The sequence below is a fragment of the Mustela putorius genome, unplaced genomic scaffold (assembly GCF_011764305.1).
Source record: "Mustela putorius furo isolate JIRA1106 unplaced genomic scaffold, ASM1176430v1.1 tig00003867_pilon_pilon_pilon, whole genome shotgun sequence".
In the NCBI taxonomy this organism is placed as follows: domain Eukaryota; kingdom Metazoa; phylum Chordata; class Mammalia; order Carnivora; family Mustelidae; genus Mustela; species Mustela putorius.
The window spans coordinates 8,846,060-8,862,422 of NW_025422019.1; the positions used below are offsets into that span (position 1 = coordinate 8,846,060).

Sequence of the window (16,363 nt, forward strand, 5' to 3'; positions counted from 1 at the left end):
TTTTTTAGCTCAACATTCCACAAAGGGAGGGATAGCAGACACCTCTAAGGAATTTGCCCAGCTCACAATTTATCTTTCTGGGAAAGGTTGCATTACTGACATTTCTACTCACTTCCATTTTCACGTGTATTTTTTATCAAGAAATAATACTCCTCCTCTAGGCTCCTGTAGAAGTTGCAGTCTCTGGTGAAGGTATCAACTTAGAGGAAAAGTTTGTTTTCATTTGAATTCAGTACAAAAGGATTTCCTTGCACTGAGACTAGCTGGCTCTTGCTCTCTTTTATCCACATCATCCCTCAGTTTTTCATACAACACCAGTAAATGATGTCAATAAAAAGTAATATATAACATCTCATATTTACTTCCCATTAACCATTCAGGAACCTAAGATTCTGACTATGAGAGAGACAGAACAAGAGAGAGAAACTCTACTTTTCACATTAGAGTTATTTTATTTTCTATAGCCATTTTATTAATATGCCTTTATAAAGTCATTTCTAAATTTCTGATCTCAATCTTCTAAACTACATATACAAAAGGTCTCCTTCATAATAGTCACTCTCCTGTATTAATCAAAAGAATACCATATTCTTTTGTAAAAGACCCTATCTGTATAAGTATATACATTTTCAAAGAATTTAACATTTCTCTTATTCATCACACACTATCTTCTATTTCTATAATGTGATTTTTTTCCAACAAAAAGAAACGTGATTGGAACTATTAAAGAATCAGTAACAATCTAAGTAACTTAATGCCTAAGAAATGTAGAGCTGTGAAATTTAATCTCTGTCTCATTTGGGAGGGTATCCTTTGAGTCTTCCTACTTGGAAAATTTACATTTAACAAATTAAGAATTTTAGTTACAAACAGATTGGCATGAATGCCACAAAATACTGATTGTATTTTAATGGAGGCTAATTTATATAAGAATAAGATACATTAACATTTTAAAACTACATTAATATTTTAACCTTTATGCCCAGTTTTCTCTTTCAGTCAAGTACCATGAGTTAGCTTTACATTTCAGTTGTCTGAGACACATAAATAAAGAAACTGACACTAGATTTATAAACTGACATAATTACAAAAACCTTAAGGAAAAACTTTACAAATTAAAACATCAAGAAAATGAGGAACAAAGGCAAAAAAGAATCACCTCTAATCATTCTAATTAAATCCTTTTAAAAAACCTTACTAATCAGATTAGTAAACATCATAAATCAGAAAGGACTTTATATTATGAACAGAGAGAAAAAGTGAAATGAAACAAAACACAACAATTTAAACTTACTGGGTTATCTGTGGCATCGTCAGCCAACTGTAAACCAAAATAGTCACGCTCAGTCAAATCAAGATGCTTGAAGACTATATCCAACAGAACTTGCCCCTGATCATGTTTCTAGAAGAAAAATAAAAGGAAATCAATACTGGTAGGCAATACACTTTCAGATTTTCGAGTTCCTAAACTTTTGTCCTCTTCTATTAAATTGGCAACTATTTCTAAAACAATGACTTGATTCAGGATAAAGAGTTTATGTGTTAACATACTACTTAAAAATCAGTCTGATTTGGGGAGCCTGGCTGGCTAAGCCCGTAGAGTATGCAACTCTGATCTCTGGGCCATAAGTCTGAGCCCCACATTCAGTGTAGAGATTACTAAAAAAACAAACTTAAAAAAGAAAAAGTCTAACTTTAGTTCAGATGGCTCAAAGAGCAATATAATAAGTATTATGACATTGGGGTGCCTGCCTAGTTGGCTTAGTCAGTTAAGCATCTGACTCTTGACTTTGACTCAGGTCATGATCGCAGGGTCGTGAGAATGAGTGCCACTTCAGGCTCTGTGCTGGTGTGGAGTCTGCTTAAGATTCTCTCTCTCCCCCCATTCTCTAAAATAATAATAATGATGAATAAATTAAATAAATAAATAAGATGCCATTAAGGAAAACCTTTGATTGAAATGGCTTCTGCTTTCAGGCTATTATCAGGGTATTTTTGTAATTGTATATTATTGCCACATTAACTCACGGATATATCTTCATCATTTGTCTTATTGTTTTTATTCTTCCATTTAAATTGTGACTGGAAAGTGATGCATTCCTGGTATTAACTGTCTTTGTAGGCTGTTAACAAGATGGTCATAGCAATTTCAAAATTCATAACAATACATGAAAATGTACCAAAAAAAAACCTTCTTTGTAAGATCATCTTACAAAGAACTTTCCTTCATGTCTTACTGGCCAGACTGGGTCAAAAAGCTACTTGCAAAATTCACTGGTGGCAGAAAACATGTACTTCAAACAGTGCTTCACAATGGTGGCTGTCATTCGAATAACATGTAAGAATTTTTTTTTTTTAAGGATTTTATTTATTTATTTGAGAGAGAGAGACAGTGAGAGAGAGCATGAGTGAGGAGAAGGTCAGACGGAGAAGCAGACTCCCTGTGGAGCTGGGAGCCCCATGTGGGACTCGATCCAGGAACTCCGGGATCATGACCTGAGCTAAAGGCAGTCGTCCAACCAACTGAGCCACCCAGGCGTCCCAACATGTAAGAATTTTTCATATGGACACAATTTACCTCTCCCATCCCTCTTTCATTCTCATTAAATTAGTCCAGGATGACTATCACCACTGCTATTAAACATAGGACTAGAAGGCCTAGCCTCAGCAATCAGACAACAAGAAGAAAGAAAAGGCATCCACTTCGGCAAAGAAAAAGTCAAACTCTCATTCTTTGCAGATGATATGATACTTTATGTGGAAAACCCAAAACACTCCACCCCAAAACTGCTAGACCTCATACAGAAATTCAGTAAAGTGTCAGGATAGAAAATCAATGCACAGAAATCAGCTTCAATTCTATACACCAACAAGACAGAAGAAAGAAATTAAGGAGTCGATCCCATTTACAAAGGCACCCAAAGCCGTAAGATATCTAAGACTAAATCTAATCAAAGAGGCAAAGAATCTGTACTCAGAAACCTATAGAATTCTGATGAAAGAAATTGAAGAAGACACAAAAAAATGGGAAAACATGCCATGCTCATGGATTGGAAGAACAAATGTTGTTAAAATATCTATGCTACCTAGAGCAATCTATATATTTAATGCAATCCCTATAAAAATACCATAAACTTTTTTCACAGAAATGGAACAAATAATCCTAAAATTTGTATGGAATTAGAAAGACACAGAATAGCTAGAGGAATATTGAAAAAGAAAAGCAAAACTGGTGGCATCACAATTCCGGACTTCAAGCTTTATTACAAAGCTGTCATCATCAATACAGTATGGTATTGGCACAAAAACAGACCCATAGATCAATAAAACAGAATAGAGAAACCAAAAATGGACCCTCAACTCTATGGTCAAATAATCTTTGACAAAGCAGGAAAGAATGTCCCATGGTAAAAAAAGACAGTCTCTTCAACAAATGGAGTTGGGAAAATTGGACAGCCCACATGCAGAACAATGAAACTGGATCATTTCCTTACACTACACACAAAAAAAGACTCAAAATGGATGAGAGACATCAATGTGAGACAGGAATCCATCAAAGTCCTTGAGAACACAGGCAGCAACCTCTTTGAACTCAGACACAGCAACTTCTTAGAAACATTGCCAAAGGCAAGGGAAGCAAGGGTAAAAATGAACTACTGGGACTTCATCAAGATAAAAAGCTTTTGCAGAGCAAAGGAAACAGTCAACAAAACCAAAAGATAACTGAATGGGAGGAGATATTTGCAAATGACATATCAGATAAAGGGCTAGTATCCAAAATCTGTAAAGAAATCAAACTCCACAACACCCAAAGAACAAACAGAAATGGGCAGAAGACATGAACAGACATTTCTCCAAAGAAGACGTCCAAATGGCCAATAGACACATGGAAAAGTGCTTAGTATCACTCAGCATCAGGGAAATACAAATCAAAACCACAATGAGATACCACCTCACACCAGTCAGAATGGCTAAAATTAACAAGTCAGGAAAATACAGGTGTTGGCAAGGATGCAGAGTAAGGAGAACCCTCTACACTGTTGGTGGGAATGCAAGCTGGTACAGCCACTCTGGAAAACAGTATGGAGGTTCCTCAAAAAGTTGAAAATAGAGCTACCTTATGACCCAGCAATTGCAGTACTGGGTATTTGCCCCAGATACAAATGTAGTGAAAAGAAGGGCCATATGCGGGGCACCTGGGTGGCTCAGCGGGTTGAAGCCTCTGCTTTTGGCTCAGGTCATGATCCAGGGGTCCTGGGATAGAGCCTCACATCGGGCTCTGTGCTCAGCGGGGAGCCTGCCTTCCCCTCTCTCTCTGCCTGCCTCTCTGCCTACTTGTGATTTCTGTCTGTCAAATAAATAAAATCTTTAATTAAAAAAAGAAGAAGAAGAAGAAGAAGAAGGACCATATGCACCCCAATGTCTATAGCAGCAATGTCCACAATAGCCAAACATGGAAAGAGCCTAGATGTCCACCAACTGACACATGGATAAAGGAGAGGTCACACACACACACACACACACACACACACACACACACAGTGGAATATTATGCAGCCATCAAAAAAGAAACCTCACTATTTGCAACACCGTGGATGGAACTACAGGGTATTATGCTAAGTGAAATAAGTCAATCAGAGAAGGACAATTATCATATGATCTTTTTGATACATGGAATCTGAGAAACAAGGCAGAGGATCATAGGGGAAGAGAGGAAAAAATGAAACAAGATGTACCCAGAGAGGGAGACAAACCATGAGAGACACTCAATCTCAGGAAACAAACTGAGGGATGCTGGCATGGAGGAGTATAGGAGGGAGGGGTGGCTGAGTGATGGACACTGGGCAGGGTATATGCTATCATGAGCACTGTAAATTGTGTAAGACTGATGAATCACACACCTATACCCCTGAAAGAAATAATAAATTATATTAATAAAAAGAAAAAAAGGGAAAAAAAAGAAAAAATCCAGGATGGAAATCAAGCATTAGTCTTTTAAAAAGCTATTAAGAGGGGGCGCCTGGGTGGCTCAGTGGGTTAAGCCTGTGCCTTCAGCTCAGGTCATGATCTCAGGGTCTTGGGATGGAGACCAGCATCGAGCTCTCTGCTCAGCAGGGAGCCTGCTTCTCCCCCTACCCCGCCCCCCGCCTGCCTCTCTGTCTACTTGTGATCTCTGTCAAATAAGTAAAAGTCTTAAAAAAAAAAAAAAGCTACTAAGGGGAGTCTAGTGTATTCTTTTACAGACAAGATGGAGTAGACGTATTCCTCTCTATACCTTCAGCTAAGTGAAACAAAGAAACAAAAAACAGATTTAAAATAAGAAAACTCTGTATGTGAAAAGAAAGTGGCAGCTGGGCAAGGGAACTCCTTTTTTCTTTCCATTTCTTTTCATTGAGGTAAAATTCACATTAATCTAAAACCAACCATTTTGTACAAATTAGTTGCATTTAATATACTGACAATATTGTGTGATAATCACTTCTACCTAGTTCCAAAACATTTTCATCAGGCCAAAAAAAGTACTGTAAACATTAAACAGTATCCCTCCCCATCTCCTGGCAACCACTCATGTGCTTCCTGGCTTTATGGATTTATCTATTATGGACATTTCATATAAATGGAACCAAACATATATAACCTTTTGTGTCTAGCTTTTTTCACTTAGCATACTGTTTTCAAGGTTTATCCATGTTGTATCATGTATCCACCCTTAATTTCCTTTTTGTAATGGTTAAGTAATATTCTAGTATATGGATATATCAGAATTTTTCAGTTGATGGCATCTCGATTGTTTCCACTTTTGGGTACTGTGAATCATGCTACCAAGAACACTGCTTTCAATTCTTTTGGATAGGTACAAAGTGGAACTGCTGGAGCATATGGAAATTATGTTTAACTTTTTGAGGTACTAAAAACTCCTGATTGCAGCAGCTGTAGCAATTTATATTCCCACCAGCAATGTGTGAAATTCCAGTTTCTCTAAATCCTTGCCAACATTTGTTATTTTCTATTCTTTTGATTAAAGCCATCCCAGTAGGTATGAAGTAGTATACCTCATTGTGGTCTTGATTTCCATTTCCATAAAAACTAATGATATTGGGGCACCTGGGTGGCTCAGTGGGTTAGGCCTCTGCCTTTGGCTCGGGTCATGATCCCAGGGTCCTGGGATTGAGCCCCACATCGGGCTCTCTGCTCTGCGGGGAGCCTGCTTCCTCCTCTCTCTCTGCCTGCCTCTCTGCCTGCTTGTGATCTCTGTCAGATAAATAAAGAAAAAATCTTTGAAAAAAAAAAAAACTAATGATATTGAGGATTTTTTTCATGTGCTTACTGGTCATTTGTACATCTCTGGGAAAATATCTAATCAAGTTCTTTGCCTATTTTATGGGGGGGGGGTGCAAAGGGAAAGAGAGACTGTTAAGCAGGATCCATGCCCACCATGGAGCCCAATGTGGAGGTCTCATCTCACAACCCTGAGATCATGACCTGAGCTAAAAATCAAGAGTCAGACACTTAACTGACTGAGCCACCCAGGTACCTTTCTGCTCATTTTAAAAACTGGGTTGATGATCATTTTGTTGTTCAGTTCTAGAAGTTCTTTTATTCTGGATGCAAATATTTTCTCCCATTTGTAGGTATCTTGATCATAAATTTAAATTTTTGTGAAGCCAATTTTATTTCTTTTGAGGTCATATTTATGAATTAACTTCCAAATCCAAGGTCATGAAAAATTACTTATGTATTTGCTTTGAAACTATTATGGTTTTTGCTCTTAACATGTAGTTCTTTCACCTTTTAAAGCTCATTTTCATATATGATAGGTATATACCTAGACAGAGGCGCAACTTCATTCTTTTGCATGTGGGTATCTACTAATCCAAGCACCATTTGTTGAAGAAACTACTCTTTCCCTACTGAATACATCTTGGTAACTTTGTCAAAAACCTGCTGGCCACAAATATCTGGATTTATTTCCAAATGTATGAATTATTTTTTTCTGAGTCATCAGTTTCGCTTTCATCTCCCATACATCATAGATTTGGTTCTAGAGATTCCTACAACCCAGAAATGTCAACAGGAACTAGTAAAAACAGGCCAAGAAAAAAAAAAAAAGAGAGAGAGTCTGCTCTCATGGGTTGCTTGGGTGGCTCAATCAGTTAAGCATCCAACTCTTATTCTGAGGGTTTTGAGTTCAAGTCCCATAATGGGCTCCATGCTGGACATGGAACCTATAAAACAAACCAACCAACAAACCTGTTTTGCCTAGCCAAATGACCAGGAAAACAAGGGTTTCTTTTCTTTTCTTAAGATTTTATTTATTTATTTGAGAGAGAGAGGGAGAGAAGAGAGATCACACATACCCACATGGCAGGGAGGAAAGAGGAAGAGGGATTTACTCTCAAGCAGACTCTGCAATGCAAGGCTCAATTCAACAACCGAGATCATGACCTGAGCTGAAACCAAGAGTCAGATGTTTAACCAACTGAGCCACCCAGGTACTGACCCTACTCCTGCCAAACCCAATGGAAAAACTGAGCCCATCTCCAGTAGTGTCATGGAAATCAAGTAGAAAGCCTAGAGTTCCACATGCCTCCTGGTACTAGCTGGGGGCCAGTGGGAAGCCTGGTTTACTTTCTGCCAACAAAAGGCAAGCTACAAGACATAGTTACTCCTTAGTGGCAGTATCAGCAGAAACTGAGTATACTGTTGAACTTTCACTTCATTTTCATGGTAACAGGCAGTGTTTGGCTTTCCTCACTAGTGGAGACATCAGAACATAAGAGGGAAGCCTAGACTTCCACTAACACCACCGTTAAGCTAGAGCACATGGCATCTATCAAACAGAAAAAAGGAGAGCTACTTGGGAGAGGAGATAACTATGAAAAGGAACAGTTAAATCTTACAGTAATAGACACCCATGTTGGATTTCATGTAAAACTAACCAAAATTAAAAGAGCAAAAGATTTTAAGACTCAATTACAGTGTGTATTATATGCATGGCCTTCAGTCAAGTCTCTGGACAACATATACACAAAGCAGAACAAAATAATAATACAAAGGTTCTGGAAACCAAATTATCATTACAACCACAATCAACAAAAGAAGGCCAGGGGTTGTATGCTACGAAGGTGACTCCCTGCAAAAATAAGACTGAATATGATCCAGAGTCTCAAAACATTGCCCCAAAATGTCTAGAATATGACCTAAGATCATTTATATACAAAGAACCCGGGAAATCTCAACCAGAGTGAGAAAAAGCAATCAAAAGATGCTAACACTGAAGCAACCATCCTAAAAACATTTCAATGAGCCACTAATTAATGCTGTTTTAAAAAAAGAAAAAAATCAATCAGACTCTTTCTGCGAAGAAATATAAAGGAACCAAAAGGAGGGGCACCTAGGTGGCTCAGTCGGTTAAATGTTTGCCTTTGGTTTACATCATGATCTCAGGGTCCTGGGATCGAGCCCCATATTAGGCTCCCTGCTCAGCAGAGAGCCTACTTCTCCACCCCTTTCCCCCACCCTGCTTATGTGCTCATTCTATCTCAAATATATATATCTATATATAGATATAGATATAGATATTTTAATCTTAAAGAAAAAAGAACCAAAAGGAAATTATGTAACTGAAAAATATAGTATAGGAATAAAAACTAACTTGATGTGCTCAACAGCATGAATATGAGAAGAAAACAATCAATGAATTTCAAGACAGATGAATAGAAATTACCCAATCTAAATAAGAAAAAGAAATTAGACTGAAAAAAAGAAAATAACTAGACCTTCAGAGACACTGAAAGAGATAATGAAAAAAGATATAACAGTCTTGGGGTGACTGTGTGGCTCAGTGGGTTAAAGCCTCTGCCTTCGGCTCAGGTCATGATCCCAGGATCATGGGATCAGGCTCCTCTGCGGGGAGCCTGCTTCCTCCTCTCTCTCTGCCTGCCTCTCTGCCTACTTGTGGTCTCTGTCAAATAAATAAATAAAACCTTTAAAAAAAAAAAAGATATAACAGTCTTGTCCCTAGAGTCCCTAGATAATAAAATATTTAAGGAAATATTAGATAAAATTGTCACAAATTTGCCAAGAAGTAAAAGTGCAAATTCAAGAATCCAACTGAATCCCAAAGAAAATGAATCCAAACAAATATACTGCAACACATCATGAACAAACTACTAAAAACAAAAGAAAAAAGAGGTGCCTAGGTGGCTCAGTCAGATGGACGTCCAACTCTTGGTTTCTGCTCTGGTTGTTACCTTGGGGTCATGGGATGGAGCCCTGCCTGGGGTTCTGTGCTCAGTGGAGTCTGTCTATCCCTCTCCCTTTGCTTCTCCCCCAACTTGTGTGTGTGTGCGCTCTCTCTCTCTCTCTCTCTCAAATAAATATATAACATCTTAAAAAATAAAAAAAATTTAAAAAAAACAGAAAAAGGAAAAAAATCTTGAAAGCAACTAGAAAAAGAATTAGACATTTACCTATAGGGACTGACAATTCGAATTAGAATAGATAGAAGGAAGTTATATATAATATTTTCCAGGTGCTAAAAGAACTATCAACACAGAATTCTCTATTAAGAGAAAATATGATATAGGAATGACAGGTAAATAACGACATTCTCAGAAAAAGAGAAATTCAAGAGAATTTATCACTAACAGACCATCACTAAAGGAATAGCTAAAAGAAGTTCTCCAAGCCAGAAAGAAAACAATAACATGGAGAAACTTAGAAAAACAAAAAAGAAAGAGCAAAAGAGTGGGAGAAACTAGGAAAAATATAAAGGCCTATGCTTCTTTATAGGATTAAATTATATTTGATGATTAAAAGCAAACATTTTAACTTTTATCTCACATGCTGCCCAATGCAGGTAGAGAAAAATATTAAGACAATTATAAAAGCAGGAGGGAGGTAAAGGTCCCTAAAGGCAGGTAAGAATTTCTTACTTCACTTAAGGCAGTAAAATACTGTTACCAATATACAGTTGACTCTTGAACAACACAGAGATTAGGGGTGCCAACTTCTACCCCCTGCCCCACAGTTGAAAACCTGCATATAACTCTTAATTCCCCCAAATCTTAACTAAATAGCTTTCTGGGGACTAGCCTTACTGGTAACAAAAATGGTCAATTAACACATATTTTATATGTTATATGATTATATACTGTATTCTTACAATAAAGTAAGCTGAGAAAAAAAAAATATTAAGTTGTTAAGAAAATCATTTTTTAAAAATACATGTATGGTCCTGTACTGCATTTATCTAAAAAATTCTGCATACAAATTGACCCATGCAGGGGTTCGGCCAGTTAAGTGTCTGCCTTTGACTCAGGCTCCCGCATCAGGCTCTCTGCTCAGCGGGGAGCCTGCTTCCTCCTCTCTCCGCCTGCCTCTCTGCCTACTTGTGATCTCTGTCTGTCAAATAAATAAATAAAATCTTAAAAAAAAAAAAAATTGACCCATGCAGTTCAAACCCATGTTGTTCAATGTCAACTACACTACTGTAGTTTGTATATATAAAACCATAAGAGCAACCACCAAAAAAAGCTATGTAAAAATATACTCTCAGAAACACTCAAGTAAAAGTGAGATTCTAAAAAATGTTCACATAATCTATTAGAAAGGGAAGAAAAAAACATTAAAAAAATTGACAGACAGAAAGTAATAAAATAGCATACCTAAGCTCTAATATGTAAGTAACTACATGAAAGTACATGGTCTAAACAGATGAATGTAAAGGCAGAGATTAACATGTAGGAAAAAAACATGATCTAACTACCTACTATTTAAAAAAAACTAAAACTTCAAAGAGAATATATGTAAATAGAAAGCAAAGGGATAGGAAAAGATATATCATGCAAACATTAATTTTAAAAAGTACACTTAAGAGCAAATAATTTTACTAGAAAATAAGACATTAAAAATATTTATGCACAAAAGAACATAGTTGGAAATGAAATAAAAAGAGTGGGAAGAAAATTAGGAAATAGAAAAAGCACCAATATAACTGGCTATGTCAAATATTTAGCAGTTGCTAGAGTTATTAAATAGAAAATTAGAAAGAATACAGAAGAATTCAAAAATACATCAACTAACAGGATCCAACTGACATGTATAGGACACTATCTGGTCAACAATCAGAATGCTCAATCATTTCAATTGTCTACGGAACATTCATAGGACAGGCCATAACCTGGGTCAATAAATAAATCTTACCAAACTGAAAACTAAAATCAGTCCTCTATAATCTCAGTGAAATCAATAAAAACAGTAAACAGGAACAGAAAGTTAAGAAAAAATTAAAAAGTAAACTCTTGGAAATTAAAGAAAACATTTTTTAATACTCCAGAGGATAAAGATGACTCAGGGAAATAGGAAAGTACAATAACCCGGAAAAAAAAAATGATGTGTCAAAATTTGACTAAAGTGTGCTAAAAAGAGAATTTATGATCTAAATGTTTACATTAGAAAAGGTCTCAAGTCAATAATAGCCTTAACTCCCTCCTAAAGAAAACTAAAAAAAGAGCAAAATAAAAGAAGAAAGGGAGTAAAATATAAGTTAAAAGCAGAAATCTATGGAGGGGCACCTGGGTGGTTCAGTCAATTAAGTGTCTGCCTTTGGCTCAGTCATAATTCCTGGGGGGTCCTGTGATTGAGCCCCTAGTCAGTCTCCCTGTTCAGTGGAGAGTCTGCATATCCCCCTCCATGTCACCCCCCTACCCCGCTTGTGCATGCACTCTCTCCCCCGCCAATAAATAAATAAAATCTTAAAAAAAAAAAAAAAAAAGAGAGAGAGAGAGGGAAATCTGGTTCTTGAAAAGATCAATAAAATTGAGAAAATTCTAGCAAGAGTGGTAAAGGAAAAATAAGAATACAAGAATCACCAATTACAGAATTAAAAGTAAGGATGTCACTACACACTCCAAAAACATTTACAAGGTAAGTAAATAGAAGAAGCGTATCTATACACATACATCTGACAATTCGGATGAAATAAACTAATGCCTCAAAAAGCAAAACTACTAAGCCGAAGGCAGACATTTAACTGACTAAGCCACGTAAGTGCCCTGCATAATTATGTTTTAATGAAAGTATATCTAAACAAAACAAGACAAAACAAAACTCTTAAAACAAACAAACAAAAACACCTCCCCAAAACTGAAGTCTCCTGGGCCTAATGATTTCACTGGAGAATTCTAAGAAACATTTAAAGAAGAATTAAGAACAATTCCACTTGGGAGTGCCTGGGTGGCTCAGTGGGTTGAGTGTCCCACTCTTGATTTCAGCTCAGGTCATGGTCTCAGGGTCGTGGGATTGAGCCCCACATCTGGCTCCACATTCAGTGTAGAGTCCGCTTGTCTTTCTCCCTCCCCCTGCCTGCGCACACTCTCCTCTCTCAAATAAATAAGTAAAATCGTTTTTTAAAAATTGTATTAAGAAAGGAAGAATTCTACTCAACCTACCACCAGAGAATCAACTTGCTCTATGAAACCAGTATAAGCAGACATCAAAACCAAAGTACAAAAAAAAAAAAAAACTATAACCAAATACTTCTCGTGAACATAAATGCAAAATTCCTCAACAAAATATTAATAGAAAGAATTGAGCAATCCTTAAAGGATTATACACAATGACTAAGTGAGGTTTTCCAGAGATACAGGCTGGTTCAGTGTTCAAAATCAACCAGGTAAAGATGCCCTGAAAGCAGTTCCATTGACCTAGTCCCCAGCAAAACAACTACTGCTATGGAAAATAACTAAAACAAAACAAAACAAAAACAAACACACACACACACAAAACAAACCAAACAAACAAACAAAACCCACACACAAACCTCAACAATTTAACGTCTTAAAGGAATTGTGGTAAGAGCATAAAACAAATGAAATAGCATTTATTCAAGAAAATGTACTGCACTAAATCTTGGTAAGAATAGGGAGCCTTTGGCACTTGAGCCATGATCCACTTTCTCTCTCTTCCTTCCAGGCCAATACTATGTAAGTTCCATTTCAGTGTGGCCAACAAGATGGGAATCCCTCTATGTTTAGATACTAGATTCTAGATCCAATCAAGGGATACAGAATCTTCACAGAAGTGGCAGGCCACCAGCATTTTTTATACATCTCGACTCTGTGTCACAGATTTTAAAACGGAAGATGGTGTGGCCAAAAGTTGGAGGCCTCAACACAGCCCTCACCTATAGAGTGGAAACTAGACTCAAACACAGAGAGCAAAAAGTACCGAAGCCATGTCTTTGCCCAGGATCAGAAGAAAGAGTAAGGAAACAGCTGATGGAGAACCTTGACATGTAACAGAATCCCCAGTAGGCAGAACAGTGACTGCCAAAGAAGGCAATAAAAATATATTTGGTAATTGAATAAATGACAAAATGGCCTACAGAAAAAAAAATTAAGTTTATATAGCTTTTAAGTCCCTTTGCAAACATTCCTGGTTCTTCAGTTTCTCTGACTTCATAAGAGGACCAGTTGAACAACAAAGCATTTGAGAAAATCTCTACAGGATAGTAGTGCATCTGCACAGAAACTAACTTACTATAAACAGTTCCTTTAAAGATGAAGAAATTGCTCCTAACAGAATTTATCTAGGTTTATCACTAGAACTTTAAGTCAATAACAACTGCCAGGCAAAACTGAGATTCCTGTTGGCAGGCCACGCACAAAGACAAATGTTTTAGACAAGTTTGTAAGAAAACACCAAGCTGCAGCACTACAAAACCTACGGCAGAGAAAAATCCTGTGGAGGGTAGGTAGTAAAATGGAAATAATAAATAGGTCACGTCCTTATTTGGGCAATTAATATGTAGCCTTGGGTAAATTCTGTTTCTACCTAGGCCAACTCTAACCTATGGGAATAGTCTAATTCATCTGTGCATCGAGGGAGGAAAGGCTAAATTTAGGCTTCCTGCATCAACCATAGTAAGTGTAACTGATCTATCACCCACCCACCCACCCACCCACATACGAGTGTATGTGTATCTTCACGGCAGAAAAAGAAAGGATTCCACACTTTAAAATATCTGAAAACAATAAAATTTGATGATTTCTGAGGCCCTTTGTTTCTAAAGATGTTCTCCTGAAGGTGAAAAAGAGGAATATTTTCACATAAGAAAAAGACAACTGCATAAGAGGTTAGCAGGTTGGAACACTGAAGGGCTGCAGGAAAGTTATTTCCATAATGTTTAGGTTAAAGGCATATTGCTCTTAGAGGATGGACTTTGGTTATATCCCTGGATGAAGTATACACAATGGGAAAGGATTTTCATTAGGAGTCTAAAGTGAGGAGAGATTCTTAACAAACAACATAAACTTTAAGAGATAACAAATACAACAATGTTGACAAGAAATGGAGATAACTTACTGAATTTAAAATTAAAATTTAGTAGGGCCTTAAGGTTTCTTGTTTTTTCTTTTAAGATTTTATTTATCTATTTCGAGAGAGAAAGAGACAGAGAGAGAGCATGCACACAAGCAGGGGGAGCAGCAGACAGAGGGAGAAGCAGTCTCCCTGCTGAGCAAGGAACCCAATGTGGGACTCAATCCCGGGACCCTGGGATCATGACCTGAGCTGAAGGCAGACGCTTAATCAAATGAGCTACCCAGGCATCTCAAGCACTTCTTTATTTGGCCTGGAATGAATTTATAAAACAAGAGGAAGGAAACAAATATTACAGTACTCCAAATGTAAACTATACCTTCTACAGTTAAAAAACTGCTTTCTTTTCCTATACAGAAGTCAGAGAAAAGGTTCTGCATAAGGAGAAAGAACCTCAAGATGTAAGAATTATGGCTAGCAAAGTGAGTAATAATTAACAATAGAGATGGCCAACAGTTACCAAACACTTGATGTGTCAGACACTATTGTAAGTGAACATGTATTGATTCATTTAATTATCATGACAACTCTATGAGGTAGGTCCTGTTAAGACTCTAATTTAAAGATAAAGAAACTGAGACACAGAAAATAAACACAGATTTCTAAAGATCACAAAAGTAGTAGCAAAACATACATTCTACCCAAATTATCTAGCCCAAGAGCTATGCTTATAGCCACCATAAAAATACTGTTTTATGGAATTATTTTGCCATTATCAACAATGGAAGACTATTTATACTTAATCTTCCCATCTGAAAGGAAAATTTTTAAAGCTGAAAATATACAATTGCTTTGTATAATCCATTTAAAAATACCAACTTTCGTTTCCAGCAATATGGCAGAGTAGATAATCTAAGAACTCTTTACAACAAAATCCCTAGAGATGCTGGATAAAATGTAATAAACATTCCTTTAATTGTATAGCTGGGCAGAAAAGAAGCCTGCAGCATAAAGAAAGGAGGAAATAGAACACTTAAAAGCTGTGCTAGGACTGCCATGGAAAGGCTTGTTAAAGAATGAGGAGTCATGGCGCCTGGATGGCTCAGCTGGTTGAGCACCTGCCTCTTCAGTTCTGCTTGGGTTATGATTTTGGGGTCATAGGATTGAGTCCCATGTCGGGCTCCTTGCTCAGCAGTGAGGGAGATTCACTCCCCCTCCCTCTACCCTTCCCCATTCATACACACATGCACATTCTTTCTGGAAAGTAAGTATTTTTTAAAAAAGAATAAGCAATTTAAGTTTATCACACACAGGTGAAACAATGAGTAGGCCATGGGCTCAAACAGGGTTAAGATACAGGACTAAGACTTTCCCACTGAAACTCCAAACTCGGATGGTGGCATTAATAATGAAAGTCACACTAAGGGAGAAAAAATCCTCCCACCAGCCCAGGATGAAATTAAAGAAGTGTTTCTGCCTTTACCTGGGATCCCCCTGAAGAGGAAACATCTACCCTGAAAATTCACAAACACAAGGCCCTCACATGGGTCTAAAGTTTGAGTTTATATCATTTATTGCTTGTAGATTCCCAAAGGTGAATAATTATGATAGAATACTAGTCCTGGGTGAAAATAAAACACCCCTTAAGGAACATATCCTTAACCCAGACTACAGACGATTCCCAGAGATAATGCTTATCAGAAGACAAGGTCAGAATCCAAAATTATAAAACACTAATGGAATCAAGAGCAGAAGTCAGGAAAGCTGAATTACATTTCTTTTAAAACTTCAAATAAAAGAACTATAAAAACTATAAACTTAATGAGTAAAATCATTAAAAATATAAAAGGATTTTCTCTAATACAAAGACTTATTATAAAGCTAAAATAATTAAGACAGTGTTGATTGGCAAAAACAGATGAAGAGATCCATTGTGTAGGGGAAAGAGGCCAGAAAACAGACCCACACAAACTTTATTTTCAACAGACTACTACTAAAGGGCACAGGGAAAAGGAAGTTCTTTTCAATAGGATGCCAG

The 16,363-nt window shown here is 37.0% G+C and overlaps 1 protein-coding gene across 5 annotated transcripts in view; it reads right to left on the bottom strand.

Annotated features, from left to right (window-relative positions):
* The window catches only part of PTPN4 (protein tyrosine phosphatase non-receptor type 4), a 207,211-nt gene that overhangs the window by 122,081 nt on the left and 68,767 nt on the right, over window positions 1-16,363 (bottom strand). For all 5 annotated transcript variants that reach the window (XM_004759771.3, XM_045066457.1, XM_045066459.1 and 2 more), the window contains one exon: window positions 1,295-1,402. In XM_004759771.3, coding sequence (XP_004759828.1) covers window positions 1,295-1,402 — 108 coding nt within the window. The remainder of the gene's footprint in view (window positions 1-1,294; window positions 1,403-16,363) is intronic.